We start from the raw sequence: 18,783 nt of genomic DNA, 5'->3' as shown, positions 1-18,783 counted from the left end.
CTCCTGGTTTACCAGGCGGAAGCTGTCAGGACAATTCCCAAGTGCTGTCGGGGGATGATCGGGATCTCCCAGTGGGGAGTGGGACTCACTGGGAACACATTCCTGGGTTCAGCAGGAGCACATCCTATAATGTCTGTGTGGGCTGAAACTCTCAAACTGTGTTCCGTGTACATCCCAGATACACTCCCTGCTGACACTACTTTCCACTTATGTGGAATTAATCCAAACTCACAAACAATCTATCCTTGGAAGATGCAGCAGCTGCCTCCATGAGTGAATGTGCCACTGGCTGTAGTGTTGAGCCACATGAATCAGGAAGGTCTCAGGTTAATCCCCAGTCTAAGCTGAGTTAGTTGTTGTAGGGTGGGAGTGTTATAGTCGGCTGCGGAAAGGCTGCCAAACTGTTACCAATCCAACTGAATCCAGATCTGAATTTGGCTATGACAATAGGTCACGTGCGTATCTTCCTTATGACCAGGTGGTGCCTGGGCTCAACCTCCCCATGAATAAGCAGTTGGGAATTACAGGTACAACTCTGCACCCTCCCACTCCATGCCTGGTTAGGGAACAAACAAGATGTAGCAGCCATAGGGTTGCCAACTGTGATTAAAAGTATTCCTGTAGATTTTGTCACATGACTTGCCCCCACACTCCAGCCATTAGTCGGCCAACACATTCATCCCTGTGATGCACTGGCCTCCCTACACCAATTAGAAAGCAAAAGAATTCATCACCCAATTGGATGATGCTTGACTGTCAGTCTAACAGCCATTTTTTTTTAACCATTTTCAATATGTTTATATCGGGTAAGGAGAAATGTTCAAAGAAAATGACAAAAAAAACTATCTTTTTTATCTTATCTTTTTTAATGTTCTGATAATTTTTCCACAGCAATGTCCTGGAAATTGATCTTCAATTCCTGGAGACTCCAGGCCAACCCTGGATGGTTGGCAACCCTAAGCAGCCATCTCGAGTCAGGATTTCTGAAGAATAGAGTTTGCTTTGGAAACCTTTCATGATTGTGTTTTAATCGTTTTTTGTGATGTCTTTACGTTGCAGACATTGAGTCACAGCCCAAGGACAGCTATCATGGCATTTACTTTGCGATGCTTCTGGCTGGAGTCGGATTCCTACTGCCTTACAACAGCTTCATTACAGATGTGGACTATCTACACCAAAAATATCCAGGTACATTCTTGTGAGGAACTGGGAGAGAGATCATTTTTCTCTTTTTTCATGGGATTTGGTGTTGCTGGCAAGGCCAGCATTTATTGCTCATCCCTAATTACCCTTGAACTGAGTGGCTTGCTAGTCCATTTCAGGGGGCAGCTAAGAGCCAACCACATTGCGTGGGTCTGGAGTCACATGTAGGCCAGGCCAGGTAAGGGTGGCAGATTTTCTCCCCTGAAGGGCATTAGTAAACCAGATGGGTTTTTATAACAATAGACAATTGTTTCATGGTCACCATTATTGAGACTAGCTTTATATTCCAGATTTATTAATTGAATTCAAATTCCACCAAGGAAGAGCTACATAATTGTAATAATGTTGAGTGAATGGTGGAGGTATGTGCCCTACTGAGTGCCCTCTTCACTTGGATTAATTTTAATCAGAGATGCTCAGCCATGTGGGATTTGAACCGATTCCCAGAGCATTAGCCTGGGCCTCTGGATTACTAGTCCAGTGACATTACCAACACACCACTGTCTCCCCCAGATGATAAGCACGTGCACAGATAGGGTATGGCTCAAGGAAGAATTGATTAATTTTTGACGATGATCTGGATCCTGGGACATGTCAAGGAAATTTTTTTTATCATTTGTATTAAAAATTTTAATTCTGAGCCGATTTTCCTGAGGCAGCACTTTGCCTCGGGGAGATGCGCGAAAGGGTGCACCCCTGGCTGAGGGAATTCCCCCTCCCCGCCTGCACAGGGAGCGCATAGCGCTTCCGAGCAGACGTCATGCTGGGTGGACCTTAATTGGCCCGCCCACGTAAAATGGCGGCGCTCCTCCGATTGCGGGCGCCAATTGGAGGCACGCCTGCCGGCGCCCGCTCCCGCATTCCCCCCCCCTCCAATGGGGGGAAACATTTTCCCCTGGAATTTTTTAAAGGACCCATTAAGGATGGGAGATAGGGCGAATTGACATCTTTTTTTATAATGTTGTTGATTGTTTTAGAATGCTGTGGGTTACCTTAGCTGCTGTGGTGGAATTTGTCACAGCTGTCAAAATGTGAGCGGAATTTTCAGAGCAGGTTGTTGGATGTGGATTGGCCTGAAGCCACCTCAGTGAGATGGAAGCTCTTAATGAAAATATTTCTTTTTCCAGCTTTGTAGTTACAGAACATTGACCAGGCAGGGAAAAGCCTCAAGAAAGAGTTACGCAATTGTAATAATGTTGAGAGAATGATGGAGGTGTGTGCTCTACTGAGTGCCCTCTTCACTTGGATTAGTTTTAATCAGAGATGCTCAGCCATGTGTCCATAAGATGGTGTTTTGTTTTTCATGATGCTGGGGATGAAAGTATATGCAAGAGATTTTCTTCCTCAGCACTGCTACCGGAAGCGATATCAGTGAATCGTGTACCTAGCCATGATTTTCAATAATCCCATTCTAATTTCATGAGGTATGTTCCTACTGTGCATGATTCCACAATCAGAACCTCTTAGTGTTCCCAATATTGGTAAAGTAATCAGATTAGCATTGCATTAGTGCTATCAATTTTCCAAATACAACGCTGTTTTTATACTTAATATCTTTTTCTCTTCCCTTTCTCCATCTTTTTCTTCTCGCTTTCTCTCTTGTACATTTTTCTCTCACTTCCTATTTTTCTCTTTCTTTCCATCTCTCTTTTTCACTCACCTTTCTGCTTTCCTCTCCCTCTCTATCCTTTCCATTTCTCTCTCCTTTCTCGTCTCTTTCCCCTCCCCTCCATTCTCTGAACCACCTTCTAGAAGTATAAACTTTGGGAAGAAGAATGATCGAGTTTAAAATTGATCTCAATCGTCCTCAGATTTCACCCCACAGCAGCAAAACGTTCCACCATCCGCCTTGTGATTGTTTTATGATTTGTTGGGGAGTTGCAGATGAAAGGTTTTACAGCTGCTGCTTTTTCATTCTGTTGCAGGGACATCCATTGTGTTTGACATGAGTCTCACATATATCCTTGTCGCTTTGGCTGCTGTGATTTTAAACAATGCTTTGGTGGAGCTGCTCAGCTTGCACACCCGCATCACTGTCGGTAAGTGCAGAAACTCTATCGCACATAACGGCTGCAAACTTGTAGCACTGAGCTGGATGCTTGCTAGATGCTCAGGCGTTTCCATTATTTTACAGTAGAGGGCAGACAATTATGAGGTACTTTTAGCAGGACAATGATGAATAACAATCAATGCGTTTCACTGGGACCAACCAGTGTGAGTGAAGACATTGAGTAGGTCAGAGAGCTCGGAGACGTAGAAGGGTGCAAACCTTCCTTCATACATGAGCCATTACACAACATGTATGTTTTTCACTCCACTTAGAGTCGTAGTCAACAGGACTGCAAATTTCCTTTGGGCCATGGGGAGGGGGTGGCGGTGTTTGTGGTAGTGCAATAAAAACTTCTTACAGCGTATTAGGAGCTTAGTTTGGGATAATCATCTATTTATATATAATATATGTTATTATATAATAAATGAGTTGGAGGAGCCTCTATCCCACTTTAAATGAATCGGCTGCACTGAAACATTTTGTCACAGTCTTTCTGATGGGCTCCTGGGAAATTTCAGCCAATCGCGAAACAATTTAGCTCCCATGTTTCTGGCCCCCATTGAATTCTTTCCAATTCCCAGCTCAGCGTTACCTCCTCTGATCCCTTTTAGCTTTGTGTTGGACATAGAAGGAACTAATATGGTATCCAGTGACACATTGGGCAGAATTTAATGTCCTCACCACCACCCCCCCCCCCCCACCTCCGCCCTGTGCCAGCAAGCAGGCTGAGGGGCAGGGGGCTGTATAATCAGGTGGAAAGGCATAGGATGAAGAACCTGTCACCTACCTGATTTCCATTACCCCCGCCACCGCACCCCCTCCCCTCCCTGGCATTTAAAACAGGGGTGGTGAAGGTGGAGATTGACCTTCCCTCTCGTAGGCCAATTAAGGCCATTTTGGCAAATTAAGGACCTCATCCCGCCTCCACTAGTATTGTGGGTTGTGAGGCTGCAATTAAAATGAGAATTTCAAAATTGAGATTGGTAGGGTTTTGTTAGACAAGGGTGTAAGGTGTTACAGAAGTGAGGCAGGGAAATGGAGTTAAGATACAGATCAGCCATGATCTAATTGTATGACAGAATACACTGTATGATCTGTTAAGGTGGGGTTGCCAGGCTAGAATTAGTTGTGTCCTGCTGTTGCCTTTACTGGTGCTGGCCTCACCTTCAATAATATTGTCATCCTTCAGATTGTAGCAATAAAACATCAAGGAGACATGCTCTGCATCTCTTCCTTCACTGATACTTTGACTGGCATCAACAATACCACCTACACCCTCATCATGAGAAAACACACCTCTACTGTAAAGGATTTCCATTGTGTTAGTGCACAGGCAATATTTGATACCAGGAGTATCATGGATGTGACTTCCAATTGCCAAGCCAACGCAAGTTTTGATATGGATAAGATCAATAAGGGGGGAATTAACAGGTGGTTGGTTGCTTGGTTGGTCTACAAATCAGAGTGGTTGTTTTAGATTAGGTGTTCTTTCATTTCTGCTGTCCTCTTCTGAAATAACTTGTGCTGGGATATTAGTTCCACAGCTCTTTTCCAAGTTACTGTCCTTTGTGCGATGGCTTCTGAATGTGATTATTGGCAGGGCTTTTTGGCTGAGCAGGACAATATGCTCCATCCAATCCTGATCTCACCTCCATACATACAAACTTTCCACTTGGAGGAGTAGCAGGTAGTCAGGATAATATGAATGGCCTATAGCATGACAAAGCTAGCAGAACAGGGCGACAAGTAGCAGATGGAATTTAATTGAGAAGTGAGATGATGCTTCTTGGCAATAGCATAACTTCAAATTGACATTTTCAGGCATACATTTTCTTCCCCCTCAATGAAGGTCATTAAAATTATCAGTGCTGTGATTTCCCCCTCAAGAAGTTCATGTTCATAAAGCCACAAACTTTAGTGTTTATAGTTGCTCCATAAAATCACCAGCACAATGAACCCCTCCCCCTCCGTCGGACCTTTGCATGGAGTCTTTGCAGTGCCACTTGCCTGGATGAGTGCAGCTTCAGCAACATTCAAGAAGCTTGAAGCCATCCAGGTCAAAGCAGCCCACTTGATTGGCACCCCATCGACAAACATTCACACCCTCCACCACCGACACATAATGGCAGCAGTGTGTACCATCTACAAGATGCACTGCAGGAACTCACCAAGCCTCCTTAGACAGCACCTTCCAAACCTATGATCTCTACCATCTAGAAGGACAAAGGCAGCAGATACATGGGAACACCGCCACCCGGAAGTTCCCCTCCAAGTCACTCACCAACCTGACTTGGAAATATATCGCTGTTCCTTCACTGTCACTGGGTCAAAATCCTGGAACTCCCTCCCTAACAGCACTGTGGGTGTATTTACACCACATGGACTGCAGCAGTTCAAGAAGGCAGCTCACCACCACCTTCTCAAGGTAGGGATGGGCAATAAATGCTGATCTAGCCAGCAAAGTCCACATCCCGTGAATGAATAAAGAAAAACCCAAGAACCAATCCAATCGGGTGAATTCTTTGTTGCATTCAAAAAAATGCCCCGGAGGTGTGCCCTCCAAAAGTTATCACCAGCACCATTACCCCCGATTTATTTCATATTCCAAGTCCCATCAGATGGATACAGTTTGGTACAGCCAGTGATTTCTTTTTAACTCCAATCCATCGCGTGTGTCCCTGGAATCCCTGATTATCCAATTATTCTGACTAAATGGCCAATAAGGGCACTGAAAGGTGAGCCAATTCGGGGAGCAGAAAGCTGCCCAGTGCCAAACTAATTTGGGAAATAAAAATTGACAGGCGGGACAGCATTAGGAAGCTATCTGACTGGATTGCCTTCAACTTCCCATGCTCACCACCTCCAAGCCTGTCTCCTGTTATGGCACAGCGGATGGTAAATGCTGAGCTGCTCAAATCCCAGAGGGAAACTTGAAACAGCTGCCACAACTGTTTTGCAATTTGTAATTTTATTTCGAGATGCATGCCTTGAATTCAGTAGCAATAGGTCCACCGAGTCTTAGAGGTTTTTTTTACAAAACTAAATTAAACATTTATAAATAAAAGAAATGATTTTAAGTACATACATAGGTCTACACATTACTACTATACTAACTCCTAAATCTCCTAATTAACCTAGCTCCCAGTTACACCTCCGTGAAGGCAATAGTAAAACAACATAGATTTCCACAGACCCAGGCAAAGCACACAATACCCTGGATCAGGGATATTCAATGTGAATTCTCTTAGCCTCAGTTCCTGTAGACAGCAGCTTGGTACGTAGAGGCTGGAGGTTTTTCACACTTGTTAGATCTTATAATTCCTTCTGCTTACACATAAGCTCAGCTCCGTTATACATGTTTCTTCCTTTTTAATATAAATTTCATTGTTCCAATATGTCTTTGCAACTTTACTTTTTCCATAATATAAATCTTCCATAGTACTCATATTATCAATATAAACACTCTGTTTGGCTTAGCCTCTGTTGGTTAGGTGTAACACCTTACCATCTCTTTGAAATTCATGACTCTGGTTTATCTAAAATGCAAATGTTTCTGACCTCACATCCTGAAGTTTCGGCTATGTTTACGTATTTAGCATTTCAAACCTAGCTTCTCTTTGGATAACTCAGAAGCTCCAGACTAGCGGTCTGCAATTCAATTAATCCCCGCCCCTACACACACAACCTCACACAGAGAAACTATTCCAAACCCCACTATTAACCTACCTTTACAATAAATCACAATAATGTTATGAAAATTATTATATTTTCATGACACTCCAGGGTACGGGAAAATTCAACCCCGATTTAGACACCTGGTATGACTGGATCTGCTCTTAAGATAAGAGCTTCAGTGCATTCAGAGAGTGTAGGAGGTTCCATTGAGGCTGGATGCTGTCTTGTTGCATCTGCTGACTCTTTCCCTCTCTCACTTGTCACTTCTCTCAATTCCTTAGTTTACTTTGAAATCTTCTTATAGTTCCCAAGTGCTACAGAAATGTGAAATTTCTCTTACAGGTTCAGGATATCTCTCTCAGATTGTCTCTCACCTGTTGATCACAGTGACTGTTATTTCGGAGTGAAGCAGCCACCATCATTGGAGTGTGACTTGAAAAAACAAAGTGGCATAGCAGCCACGGACTGGTTTCCATAGACTGGAGGCTGTTCCTCTCCCCACGGAATATAAAATAAAAGGCTTGAGTTAGACTGGCAATAGTTATTACTGAAAAAAATGGAAAAGTGTAAAATGGTCACTTGTGAATGCATCTTTTACAATTGGAGGAGAGGCATTTTTGACAATTTTTAGGTGGCTTGGATGTTTCTTTAGCTGACTGTGTTGTACCTGACACATTTAGTTGAAGAGAAAGGGCTTGAATTTATATAGAGCTGCTGAAGGACACGTTAACTGATGGATCACTGCTCAGGCCCAGTCAATGTTATGTTTTGCTACATTATAACAGTGACTACATGTGCCTCCTTGATTGCAAAACATTTTGGGATGCCCGAAAGGCATTATATAAATGAAAGTTCCTTTCATGCTGTTATCAACTGTGCATTTTGAGAAATAAAAACCAAAGATGCAAAAAGTATTTAAGAATAAACAAATTTTATTGTTGTGAAAGGGGTCACAATGATGGGACCGAAAGCCGAGGGCCCCCCACCTTGGCTCTCAGTGGAACCCACAGCCGCATTTTAACTAATTGGTTGCCATTGGGTCTGCTGTCCCTATTAAGGATGGCTGCTCATCCCCAGGAACTGCTGGCCAATCGGAGAATCAGCAGCTCAGCAGAGCCACTGAGGGCGGTGGCCACTGCTGGGACTGCAGCTGGCAGAAGAGGACACCATGGAAGGGCGTAATGGGTAAGTGGGGTTTGGGGGCACTGGGGCCAACCAGGCAGGGGGTGGGGTGTTGGTGAGGGCGGGCAGCACATTGCTGCGGGGGCCAGCCATTGTCACCTGGGGCTGAGGGTGGGGGTGGGGGAGGGGCCACTCCGTGAGCCAAAGAGTGCCTGAAGAGTACCCAGGGTGAAATGTCTGGCCGGTTTCTATTCACTTTTTAACCAGGCAAGTTTCTATTTCAGCATCCGGGTGCAGAGCTTTAGCCACTGTAGAAACCATTGTGAGAAAAATAGAAAATGCACTAATTTCCAACATTAACGGGTAGCGATGGGGTCGTCGGATTGCAACTGAGTTTCATTTGTTTGATTGGTGACAGGTTACCTGTTTGCTTTGGGACCCCTTATGTTTGTGAGTATCTGCGATGTTTGGCTGGAGCTTTTTACAGTACAGCAGGCATATGCCATCAACCTGGCAGCAGTGGGGACGGTGGCTTTTGGCTGCACAGGTAAGGCTGCACTTTAGTAAATGTTTGCCTGTCACCGCATTTGCAACCAATTTCCCTCTTTCTTGTTTGTAATTTCTCCACCTCCTTTAGATTGTTACAAGACCCTAAGTGAGTGAAACTGGAAATGACAGGCAGCCAGTGCTAATTCTAAGTGACCACGAGGTGCAAGACAAAATTTGAAATAGCGTGACCCCTGGTTCTCATTGCCTCAAGCCCTCCTGCCCTCGCTCTCCCTCCATCCTTCCCTCTCCTCCTATCCACTCCTTCTCCTCTGAACACCCCCATTCCCCCAACCCCTGCTTCACCCTCTCTTTCTTCCCGTCTCTTCCCCTGTATAGACACCTCTCCTAATCTTGTGCACACATCATAGAAATCCAGTGAAGAAGCATGGGGCCAGTATTGCCATTCCATGCAATGGAAAGCCAGTGCACAGTCCCGCAGGCCTCTACAATATTCCACATATTTTATTTCTTCTCATTTCTTTTGCTTGTCATCTCTTTTCATTCTGGTTTTGTCTGAGACCTCAGGCTACATTATGGCTGTCATTCATTTTAACCTGTGCAATGTGAGTTGTGGCATTGTGCTGTGCAATGCTATTATGGAACTAAACGGACCCTCAACCCTGTGCAGAAATTATATTTTTCTAGGGCGCTTCATGGTAGGAAAATGGAAAGTTTTTTTTAAAAAGTAAGAGGCGTGGAGTGAATAAGGGAATGACTTGTGCTGCTGCAGCTCTCCTCATGCACACGAACACTTCACTGAGCAGAGAACAAAGATGTATGGCTAGGGGAACAGTAAGGCTGCTGGTGGAGTGAAACCACAGTGTGCAAAGAGAGATTTTTTCTGGAGGGCTTTTGGAAGTAGAGAAGGGGGTGTTTAGGGGGGAAGGGGCAAAGATTGAAGGTATAGTGACTGAAAGAATAGCTGCCGATGATACCAGAGAGTGTAGGGAGAAAGTAGGATAGTGCTTGAGGGAAGATTGTATGTGGAGCTATATGGCTGGAGGAGATTATTGAGATAGGGTGGGCAGGCTATTGAGGGATTTGAAAGTGAGAGCAAGGATCTTTAAATGTTTATAAAGGTAGAAGAAATCCAGAACTTGCTTCCTGGGAAGATAGGCTGATAATTTCAAAACTGAGGTTGATAGGACTTTGTTAGGCAAGGGCATTTAAGGGTTACAGAGCCAAGCCAGGTTATGGAGTTAAGATACAGAGCAACCATAATCTATGGCAAAATAGCTCAGAGGGCTGAATGGCCTCTTCCTGTCCCTATGAATCACTAAAATCACGAGCCAGTGGGGTGTTCCAAGGACCATGGTGATTGGAGTGCAGGATTCAGTGTGGACTGTGACACTCTGAATGATCTTGACTCTACACTGTGGAACCTGGAGGTGAGATTGCCAGTGAAGAGAGTGCTGGGGAAATGGAGACTCATTGATAAAGGCAAGGCTCAACGACTCAGCAGCAAGGAAGAAGTGTAGGGCTGGAGGGAGACAATATCTTGGAGGCAGAATGAATCAGAGAACGTATCGGACAATGTGCTGATTTTAGGAACTGGTAAATGAATAAACTAACAACGCAAGTACAGGAACCTCTTACTATAGCACAGTGGTGCAACACTTTGCAACACTTTATTAATAGGGTATACCATCCCTGTGGTATTACCCTTATTATTAGACACTTTGTTATTCCATGAACGTGAATAAAATAGCGCACGTTAAAGAAAGTTTAACGGCGCAGGGAAAAGGAGAGGGAGTGGGACTGGGTAAGTTGCTTTTTATAGAGAGCCGGAGTGAACATAATGGGCAGAATGGCCTCCTTCTGTGCTGTAATCATTCCAAGAACCTGCGATCTTGTTCTCTGTAACTTTTACAAGTTTCCCCTGAGCAGTACCATGGGACCTGGCATAAATAGAAGTTGTGCTTGTAGAAAATAGACATGTTGAATAATCAAAGTCAATATTTGAAACTGGCAGTGAGTAAGGGAAGTTTATTAGACTGATTATGTACGACCTTGCCTAAAGATGGCAGCTTAATTGATTTGGTAATTTACTCTGGTAATTTGGTAGTTTGGTAACTTTTGGCTTTTATTGCAAAGCGATTGGAGTACAAGAATAAAGGAATCTTGCTACAGTTGTACAGGATTTTGGTGAGACTACATCTGGAATACTGTGTGCTGTTTTGGTCTCCACCTTTAAGAAAGGGTTTACTTGCGTTGGAGGCAGTGCAGTGAAGGTTCACTAAATTGATACCTGTGATAAGGGGGTTGTCCTATGATGAGAGGCTGAGTAGATTGGGCTTATATTCTCTGGAGTTTAGAAGAATGAGAGGGAAACCTACAAAATGATAGTGTGGAAACTGAGAGATTGTTTCCACGGGTCGGGGAATCTAAAACACGGGGGCACAGCCTCAGGAAAAGGGGCCGATCATTTAGGACTGAGATAAGGAGAAATTACTTCACTGAAAGGGTTGTGAATATTTGGAATACTCTGCCCAGAGGGTTGTGAATGGTCCATTGTTGAATACATTTAAGGCTGGGATAGACAGATTTTTGGTCTCTCAGGGAATTAAGGGATATGGGAGACAGGTGGGTAAATGGAGTTGAAGGAAGAGATCAGCCATGATCATATTGAATGGCAGAGCAGGCTCGATGGGCCGTATGGTCTACTTCTGCTCCTATTTCTTATGATTTATGTTCTTACTCACATTTGTTGCAATCATGTCCTGCCCCACTCCCTCCTCTGACCATTTAGATGTTATTTTTTGTCTCCTCCCCTGTTTTAGGAGCCTCTCTCCCAATCACCTTGGCTTAACTAAGAGGATATGTCTTGACCCCAGGCCTCTGCTTATGCTGTGTTGGAGCCCACCCTGTAAAAAGTACAGATTGATCTGAGTTACTCAGCCTCTAGTTAACCTTTGTCACTTAATGAGCAAGAACCTCACCATTGCCGAATGCCTCCCTAGAGTATGATTGGGAACTTGTTTGGAGAATCTGGCTGTTTAAATTGACAACTAATTTTGTGCATTTTCTTTCTTTCCTATGAAGTGCAGCAATCGAGTTTCTATGGTTACACAGGGATGTTGCCCAAACGCTACACACAAGGGGTGATGACGGGTGAAAGTGAGTACTTGCTCCAAACAATTCCGATGGACAGGCTTTTATAGAAATGCCAAAACTTACAGACTTTGAAAATATTTATAAGAACACAATTCTTTTTTCAAAAAGTTGCTTATCAACTGCTTCCAGTGCCTGTGATACCATATTCCTTGTTTTAACTATGTTTAGCGTATAATATACTTGGAAGTAATTAGTTTCTGTCACCATCTGGTAGAGTTGTCAACTCTGGTGGGACTTAATCCTGGAGGTTTATCACATGACCTCCCGTCTCCGACTGCCCTTTTCCAGGTCAAGCAATCCTTCCCCACTCCCCCCACCCCTCCAATATTCTGATAGCTAACAAGAAAATGTTCAAAGAAAATGAAAAACCCACAAAAAAATTGTGTGTGGCTATGAATTTCCTGCCTAGTTGTTCCTAGTGGTATCCAGGAGATTTATCATCAATTCCTGGAGACAGCAGAACAACCCTGGAGGATTGGCAACACTACCATTTGTTCCAGCTGACCTACTGGAATCTAAGGTCAGGTTCAGTTCTGCCTGTCAAGTTGCATCAAATCATTTTCAATTGGGTTGGAGGTTCAGCTCAAAGGCAGGGCTGGCTTTGTGATGCACAAGGCCAAAAGCAAAACTTCACTATTTCCTGTTAACACTTTCAGGCACAATGGCTGCCATGAATGGGTAAGAATTGTCCTTGAAGGGGAAAGTTTATTGGGTAAATGGACTTCCTGATGTGGTCCTGAGCCATATTGGCAAGGAAGGCCTGAATTTCAATGCCATCCCATCCAGGGCAACATTTGGAAAGCAATGCTTGTCCTCAGGGATCTGGGCTGGCCAAAGGAATAATCGAGGTGGCCAAGATGCCTGTTTGAAAATACTATCCAATTAATTAGTTTCTCTTACCTTCCTGAAAAATTTGTATATGTGGACAGGATTGGGCTCAGCTATAAATCCCTTCACTAGGCCCATACATAAAGAATGTGTTCTTGGCCAAGGTACAGGAAACCCACTGGTGCCCACAGAACCATTTGTAGTAGAGTTAACATATCATAAGATTGAGTTTCTTCAGTTATCCGAGGAATTAGCCCTCTGGCTCTTCCCTGAACTGCCCCAGGGCTTGAAAGACTCAGCATAATACTGAGTGGTGTGGTCTGCCTGGAACACTTCAGCATTAGTTCAGCATTATATTCTACTAGCTCTACTGTTACATACTCTCACACAGAATAGGTCCCCCATATCTTCGTAAAGAAATAGGGCCAATGCAATTGCTGCCAATGGATTTGAGACTAACCAATCAGATTCTGCACACCAATGGGGAAAATGCAGGGGAGTGGAACTAGTCTTTTGAAAAAGCTGGCATTGGCACGATGGGCTGAATGGCTATCTATTATATGATTCTATACCGTTTTGCTTTCATACTTAAGCATTCTATTTGCTATGCAGTGCTTGAATGTTTTACAGCTGATTACATAGGATATATGGAACAGAAACAACTCAACCAGTCCCTGCAGTATTTATACTCCACTCGAGCCACCTCCCAACTTTTCTCATTTAAATCTACCATTGTAACCCTTTGTTCCCTTCTTCCACATACCTAGTTTGCATCAATACATAGAAACATAGAAACTGGGAGCAGGAGGAGGCCATTCGGCCCTTTGAGCCTGCTCCGCCATTCAATATGATCATGGCTGATCATCCAACTCAATAGCCTGCTCCCGCTTTCTCTCCATATCCTTTGATCCCTTTCGCCACAAGAGCTATATCTAATTCCTTCTTCAAAACATACAATGTTTTGGCCTCAACTACTTTCTGTGGTAGCAAATTCCACAGGCTCACCACTCTCTGGGTGAAGAAATTTCTCCTCATCTCAGTCCTAAATGGTCTACCGCGCATCCTCAGACTGTGACCCCTGGTTCTGGACTCCCCCACCCATCAGGAACATCCTTCCTGCAACTACCCTGTCTAGTCCTGTTAGAATTTTATAGGTTTCTATGAGATCCTCCCTCATTCTTCTGAACTCCAGCGAATATAATCCTAACTGACTCAATCTCTCCTCATATGTCAGTCCTGCCATCCCAGGAATCAGTCTGGTAAACCTTTGCTGCACTCCCTCTATAGCAAGAACATCCTTCCTCAGATAAGGAGACCAAAGCTACACAAAATATTCCAGGTGTGGTCTCACCAAGGCCCTGAATAATTGCAGCAAGACACCCCTGCACCTGTACTCGAATCCTCTGGCTATGAAGGCCAACATACCATTTGCCTTCTTTACTGCCTGCTGCATTTCATGCTTACCTTCAGCGACTGGTGTATGAGGACATCCAGGTCTCGTTGCACATTCCCTGCTCTCAAGTTATAGCCATTCAGATAATAATCTGTCTTCCTGTTTTTGCTACCAAAATGGATAATCTCACATTTATCCACATCTGCCATGCATTTGCCCACTCACTCAGCTTGTCCAAATCACACGAAGCATCTCTGCATCCTCCTCACAGCTCACCCTCCCATCCAACTTTGTGTCATCTGCAAATTTGGAGATATTACATTTAGTTCCCTCATCTAAATCATTGATATATATTGTGAATAGCTGGGGTCCCAACACCGATCCCTGCAGTACCTCACCAGTCACTGCCTGCCATTCGGAAAAAGACCCGTTTATTCCTACTCTTTGTTTCCTGTCTGCCAACCAGTTTTCTATCCATCCAATACACTACCCCCAATCCCATGCGCTTTAATTTTGCACGCCAATCTCTTATGCGGGACTTTGTCGAAAGACTTCTGAAAGTCCAAATAAACCACATCCACTGGCTCCCCCTCATCAACTCTACTAGTTACATTCTCGAAAAATTCCAGTAGATTTATCAAGCATGAATTCCCTTTCGTAAATCCATGCTGACTCTGTCTAATTCTGCCACTGTTTTCCAAGTGCTCAGCTATTAAATCTTTTATAATGAACTCTAGAATTTTCCCCACTATCAATGTCAGGCTGACTGGTCTATAATTCCCTGTTTTCTCTCTACCTCCCTTTTTAAATAGTGGGGTTGCATTAGCTACCGTCCAATCTGTAGGAACTGTTCCAGAGTCTATAGAATCTCGGAAGATGACCACCAATGCATCCACTATTTCTAGGGCCACTTCCTCAAGTACTCTGGGATGTAGACTATCAGGCCCTGGGAATTTATCGGCCTTCAATCCCATTAATTTCTCCAACACCATTTCCCTACTAATACTGATTTCTTTCAGTTCCTCCCTCTCACTAAACCCTGTGTCCCCCAGCATTTCTGATATGTTATTTGTGTCCTCCTTTGTGAAGACAGAACCAATGTATGTGTTTAGTTGGCCAGCCATTTCTTTGTTCCCCATTATAAATTCCCCTGTTTCTGACTGTAAGGGACCTACATTTGTCTTCACCATACGTGTCACTTCATCCACTCCCTGTGGTAGTGAGTTCCCCATTCTTGCCATTCTTTGGATAAAGAAGTTTCTTCTGAATTCCTTTTTGGATTTTTTGGTGACTATCTTATATTGATAGCCTATGGTTATGCTCTTCCCCAGAAGAGGAAGCATTTTCTCTTTTTCCACCCCATCAAAACACTTCATAATTTTAAATACCTCTATTAGGTCACCCCTCAGCCTTCTTTTTTCAAGAGAAAAGAGACCCAGCCTGTCAATCCTTTCCTGATGTGTATACTCATGCATTTTTGGCATCATCCTCATAAATCTTCTCTGCACCTCCTTCAGTGCCTCCATATCAGTGATGACAACCTAGGCTAGTGAGTGGGCCGCATGAGTGGCCCTCCTTCATCTCAGTGGGTCGCAAGACTGAAATCGGGCATGTGCACTAACCATGAACCCATGAGTAAGAATTGGCAGGGCGTGCCAATTGAACCGGTATCAGTGCTTTGATTGGACGCAGAGGGAGTGCACGGCTTTCACAGTTAATGTTGTGTGTAATCAGCATGCACCTCACTTCACGTGCCCTTGCTTTGCATATGTATCATTTTAGTAATACCGGCAGAAAAAAAAATGACGCAAAACCAGCAGAATCTGCCAACCCTGTGCATGGGCAACGGTCAACAAAATACCTTGCGGGCTGCACACAGAACCCTGAAGTCGCAGGTTACCCACCACTGCTCCATATCCTTTTTATAATATGGTGACTAGGACTGCATGAAGTACTGTAAATCTGGTCTAACCAAAGTTCGATACAGATTAAGCATATGTTCCTATACTTTTCAATTCTATCCCTCTAGAACTAAAACCAATTGTTTTGAGTGTTGAATGACCATTTCCTGTAAATATTTGGAAGAAGGTAGAAAACTGGGGGTGAGTGGGAAAGACCACCTCATGGAAGGATGTGCTTCTTCACTGTCATTAACAATGAACACTTAGAGATTTTTCTTCCTCCATTTCAGGCACTGCTGGTGTGATCATTTCCCTCAGCAGAATTTTCACCAAGCTCCTGCTTTCTGACGAAAGGAAAAACACCATTGTCTTCTTCTTCATTTCAATCGGAATGGAGATGATGTGCTTCGTCTTGCATTTGCTGGTGAAAAGAACACAGTTTGTGCGATACTATACCTCCCATAGTAGCAGGGGCCATGAACGTCTAAAGGGCAAAGGTCATGTGGATCAGGGCCCAGGCTACCGCGTCCATCATAATGTCAATACAGAGGAAGTAAGATTCGTAAGTTTTTACTTCACGTTGTAAGAGTGAAACTGCTGATAGACAAGATATCTCTCAGGACACCTGGCAACTTGAAGAAGGCTTCCCATGATTGTATATAACTTCTTCTTGTTTCAGTCATGTTCCAGATAGCCCCTTTTAGGCCGGGAGGAAATGTGGCTGTCCCCATTAAAGATTCCCTGACACCTGTTTGTTTGTGGAGGGAAAAGAAGTCCATGTCCTTTTTGATGAAAGGGCATCGCCTTTGGCTGGAAGAGAATTTATTTTGTTGCACTTTATAGCGGTAAACACACTGATCAACGTTTGATAACTTCTTTTAAAAATAAATTGCCTTTTTTAATTATTTCATTTATCATTGTATGGCTAGGCCTAGACAAATGCATTTGCAAATGAACCATTTGTGTTCACCAGGGGGAACAGGTACAACAGATTTTAACTGATTTTTGCACGTTTGGTTAAGATGATACAGATTAAGACAGGAATGTAAGTACAGGACATTACTAGAGAGAAGTTCAACTTAAGTTTAAGTGAAATCTTGATCTTAGCCATGTTTTTAACTCTGGTCGACCCATGTAGAAATAATTTAATACTGTTTTGCATTATTGTTTTCATATGAGTGATACATGCAGGCACAAGGTAAATGGCTAACTTAAATTAGGTGTGTCCTTGTAAATAAAATAATAAGAAGAGTAACCACACTGACCCCTTTAACAAAAACAGTTGCTTTTCTCAGCTTTTCTACAGTATTAACATTCTGAAGGGTTTAGATCAACGAGAAATTGTTTCCAATGGCTGCAGGGTTGATAACCAGAGGGCACAGATTGGAGGTGATTGGCAAAAGAACTAGAGGCGGCATTAGCAAAGACTTGTTGAAGCAATGAATAGTTAGGAAATGTGTAATGCACTGTCTCATGAGGCGACAGAAACAGATTCACTTGTAAACTTTTCAAAAGGAAATTCAATAAATACTTGAAAGAGAAGAAATAAGCTAGAGGGTGTGGGGCGAACTGGATTGCTCTACAAAAGAGCTGGCACAGACTCAATGGGCTGAATGGCCTGCTTCTGTTCCTATTCAACGATTCTGTGGTTCTTGGATGTTTTTCTTTGAAACCTGATCAGCTATCTAAGGCTAGACCAGCATTCATCTTAAAGGACACTTGTCTCCTCCTTGCCTCACTTTGGTTAAACTAACCCTGGAAATTGCTTTTACCTTTAAGAAAACTACAAAATGTTGGAAACCCTCAGCAGTTCAGACAACATCAATGGAGAGATAAAATAAAGTTAACATTTCAGCTTGATGACCTTACATCAAAACTTTCTTTTATTCTCTGTGTTCACAGAAAGTTGGGAGAGGGGCTTGGCCTCTACCCCAATAGCTCTCCAGGGTTAGTCATTACCAATTAAACTGGCCACTGCCCACCCCAAGTGGAGACATGGCCAAAGACCACCTCATGTCATGCATGCATAACTTCCGTTCCTCTCAACATAAAGTGTGAATGCCTACTGAAAACTACTGAAATGAGATAATGAGCTCCCTATCGGCTCAAAAGCAAAATACTGCGGATACTAAGAAAATGCTGGAAGTAAATACACAGCAGGTCAGGCAGCATCTTTGGAGGCAGAAACAGAGTTAACGTTTTAGGCCAATGAACGCACTGGTGCAAGATTGTCGACCTGAAATGTTGACCTAGATTTTCAAAGGAGTCAGGGGCTAGCGCAAGCAGCCTTTGGAAATTGTAGTCTGGATTCCGAGGCCTTCAGGACAGTCTTGCGTTTTTAATTGGCCATCAGGGGTTGGGGGGGGGGGGAGGGGTGGGGGGGGGGGGGGGAGGAGTGGGAAGGTGCTCTCCTCCAATTAACAGCTTAACACTCCTTAAGGAACTTGTTAAGGGGCCTGTCAGAAACAGACTGAGATTTTGAAAATTTTTCCTGGCAACACCGCATCGTTTTGTAGTGCACAGCTGTCAAGTTCACCGTGTAGCTCGGATAACTTCCTTTGCAGAACCTTTTGTGTAATTGGTAGGTCCAACAAGCGCCAGCAGGAATGCTACTCCTACTTGTCCTGTTCATGGCCGCTTGCAACTGCGTTCCACCTCAAGGAGCTGCCTGTTCCAATCAGCAAGGCAGCAGCAGCCCCCAACATGGCTGCCACTTGCCATTGTCGATGGCATCAGCCAGACAGCTCCCCCATCCTGGAGGCACTTAGCACATCTGATTGGGCACTAAGTTCGCCTCCGGGCCAAATAGGCTATTTGTATTTGAAGATCACCTCATGAGCGTGACGCAGCTCGGGCGTGGGGTCAGCACCTGGAAATTCATCCAGTGTTGAGTTCCCGACCCCACAATAAAAATCCAGCCTGATAACTCTGCTTCTGTCTTTACAGAT

At 43.8% G+C, this 18,783-nt stretch overlaps 1 protein-coding gene across 3 annotated transcripts in view; it reads left to right on the top strand.

Annotated features, from left to right (window-relative positions):
- Positions 1-18,783, top strand: part of LOC144690806 (equilibrative nucleoside transporter 4-like) — a 156,209-nt gene that overhangs the window by 101,476 nt on the left and 35,950 nt on the right. For 2 of the 3 annotated variants that reach the window (XM_078558631.1, XM_078558633.1), the window contains exons 3-7: positions 1,060-1,188; positions 3,129-3,242; positions 8,469-8,597; positions 11,642-11,716; positions 16,126-16,397. In XM_078558631.1, the coding sequence (XP_078414757.1) occupies positions 1,060-1,188; positions 3,129-3,242; positions 8,469-8,597; positions 11,642-11,716; positions 16,126-16,397 (719 nt within the window). The remainder of the gene's footprint in view (positions 1-1,059; positions 1,189-3,128; positions 3,243-8,468; positions 8,598-11,641; positions 11,717-16,125; positions 16,398-18,783) is intronic. The other variant, XM_078558632.1, reaches the window with a different exon arrangement.

The sequence above is a fragment of the Cetorhinus maximus genome, chromosome 15, assembly GCF_964194155.1.
Source record: "Cetorhinus maximus chromosome 15, sCetMax3.hap1.1, whole genome shotgun sequence".
Classification (NCBI taxonomy): Eukaryota; Metazoa; Chordata; class Chondrichthyes; order Lamniformes; family Cetorhinidae; genus Cetorhinus; species Cetorhinus maximus.
The sequence above is the reverse complement of the archived record's forward strand: the minus strand, read 5'-3'. Positions and strand labels throughout refer to the sequence as shown.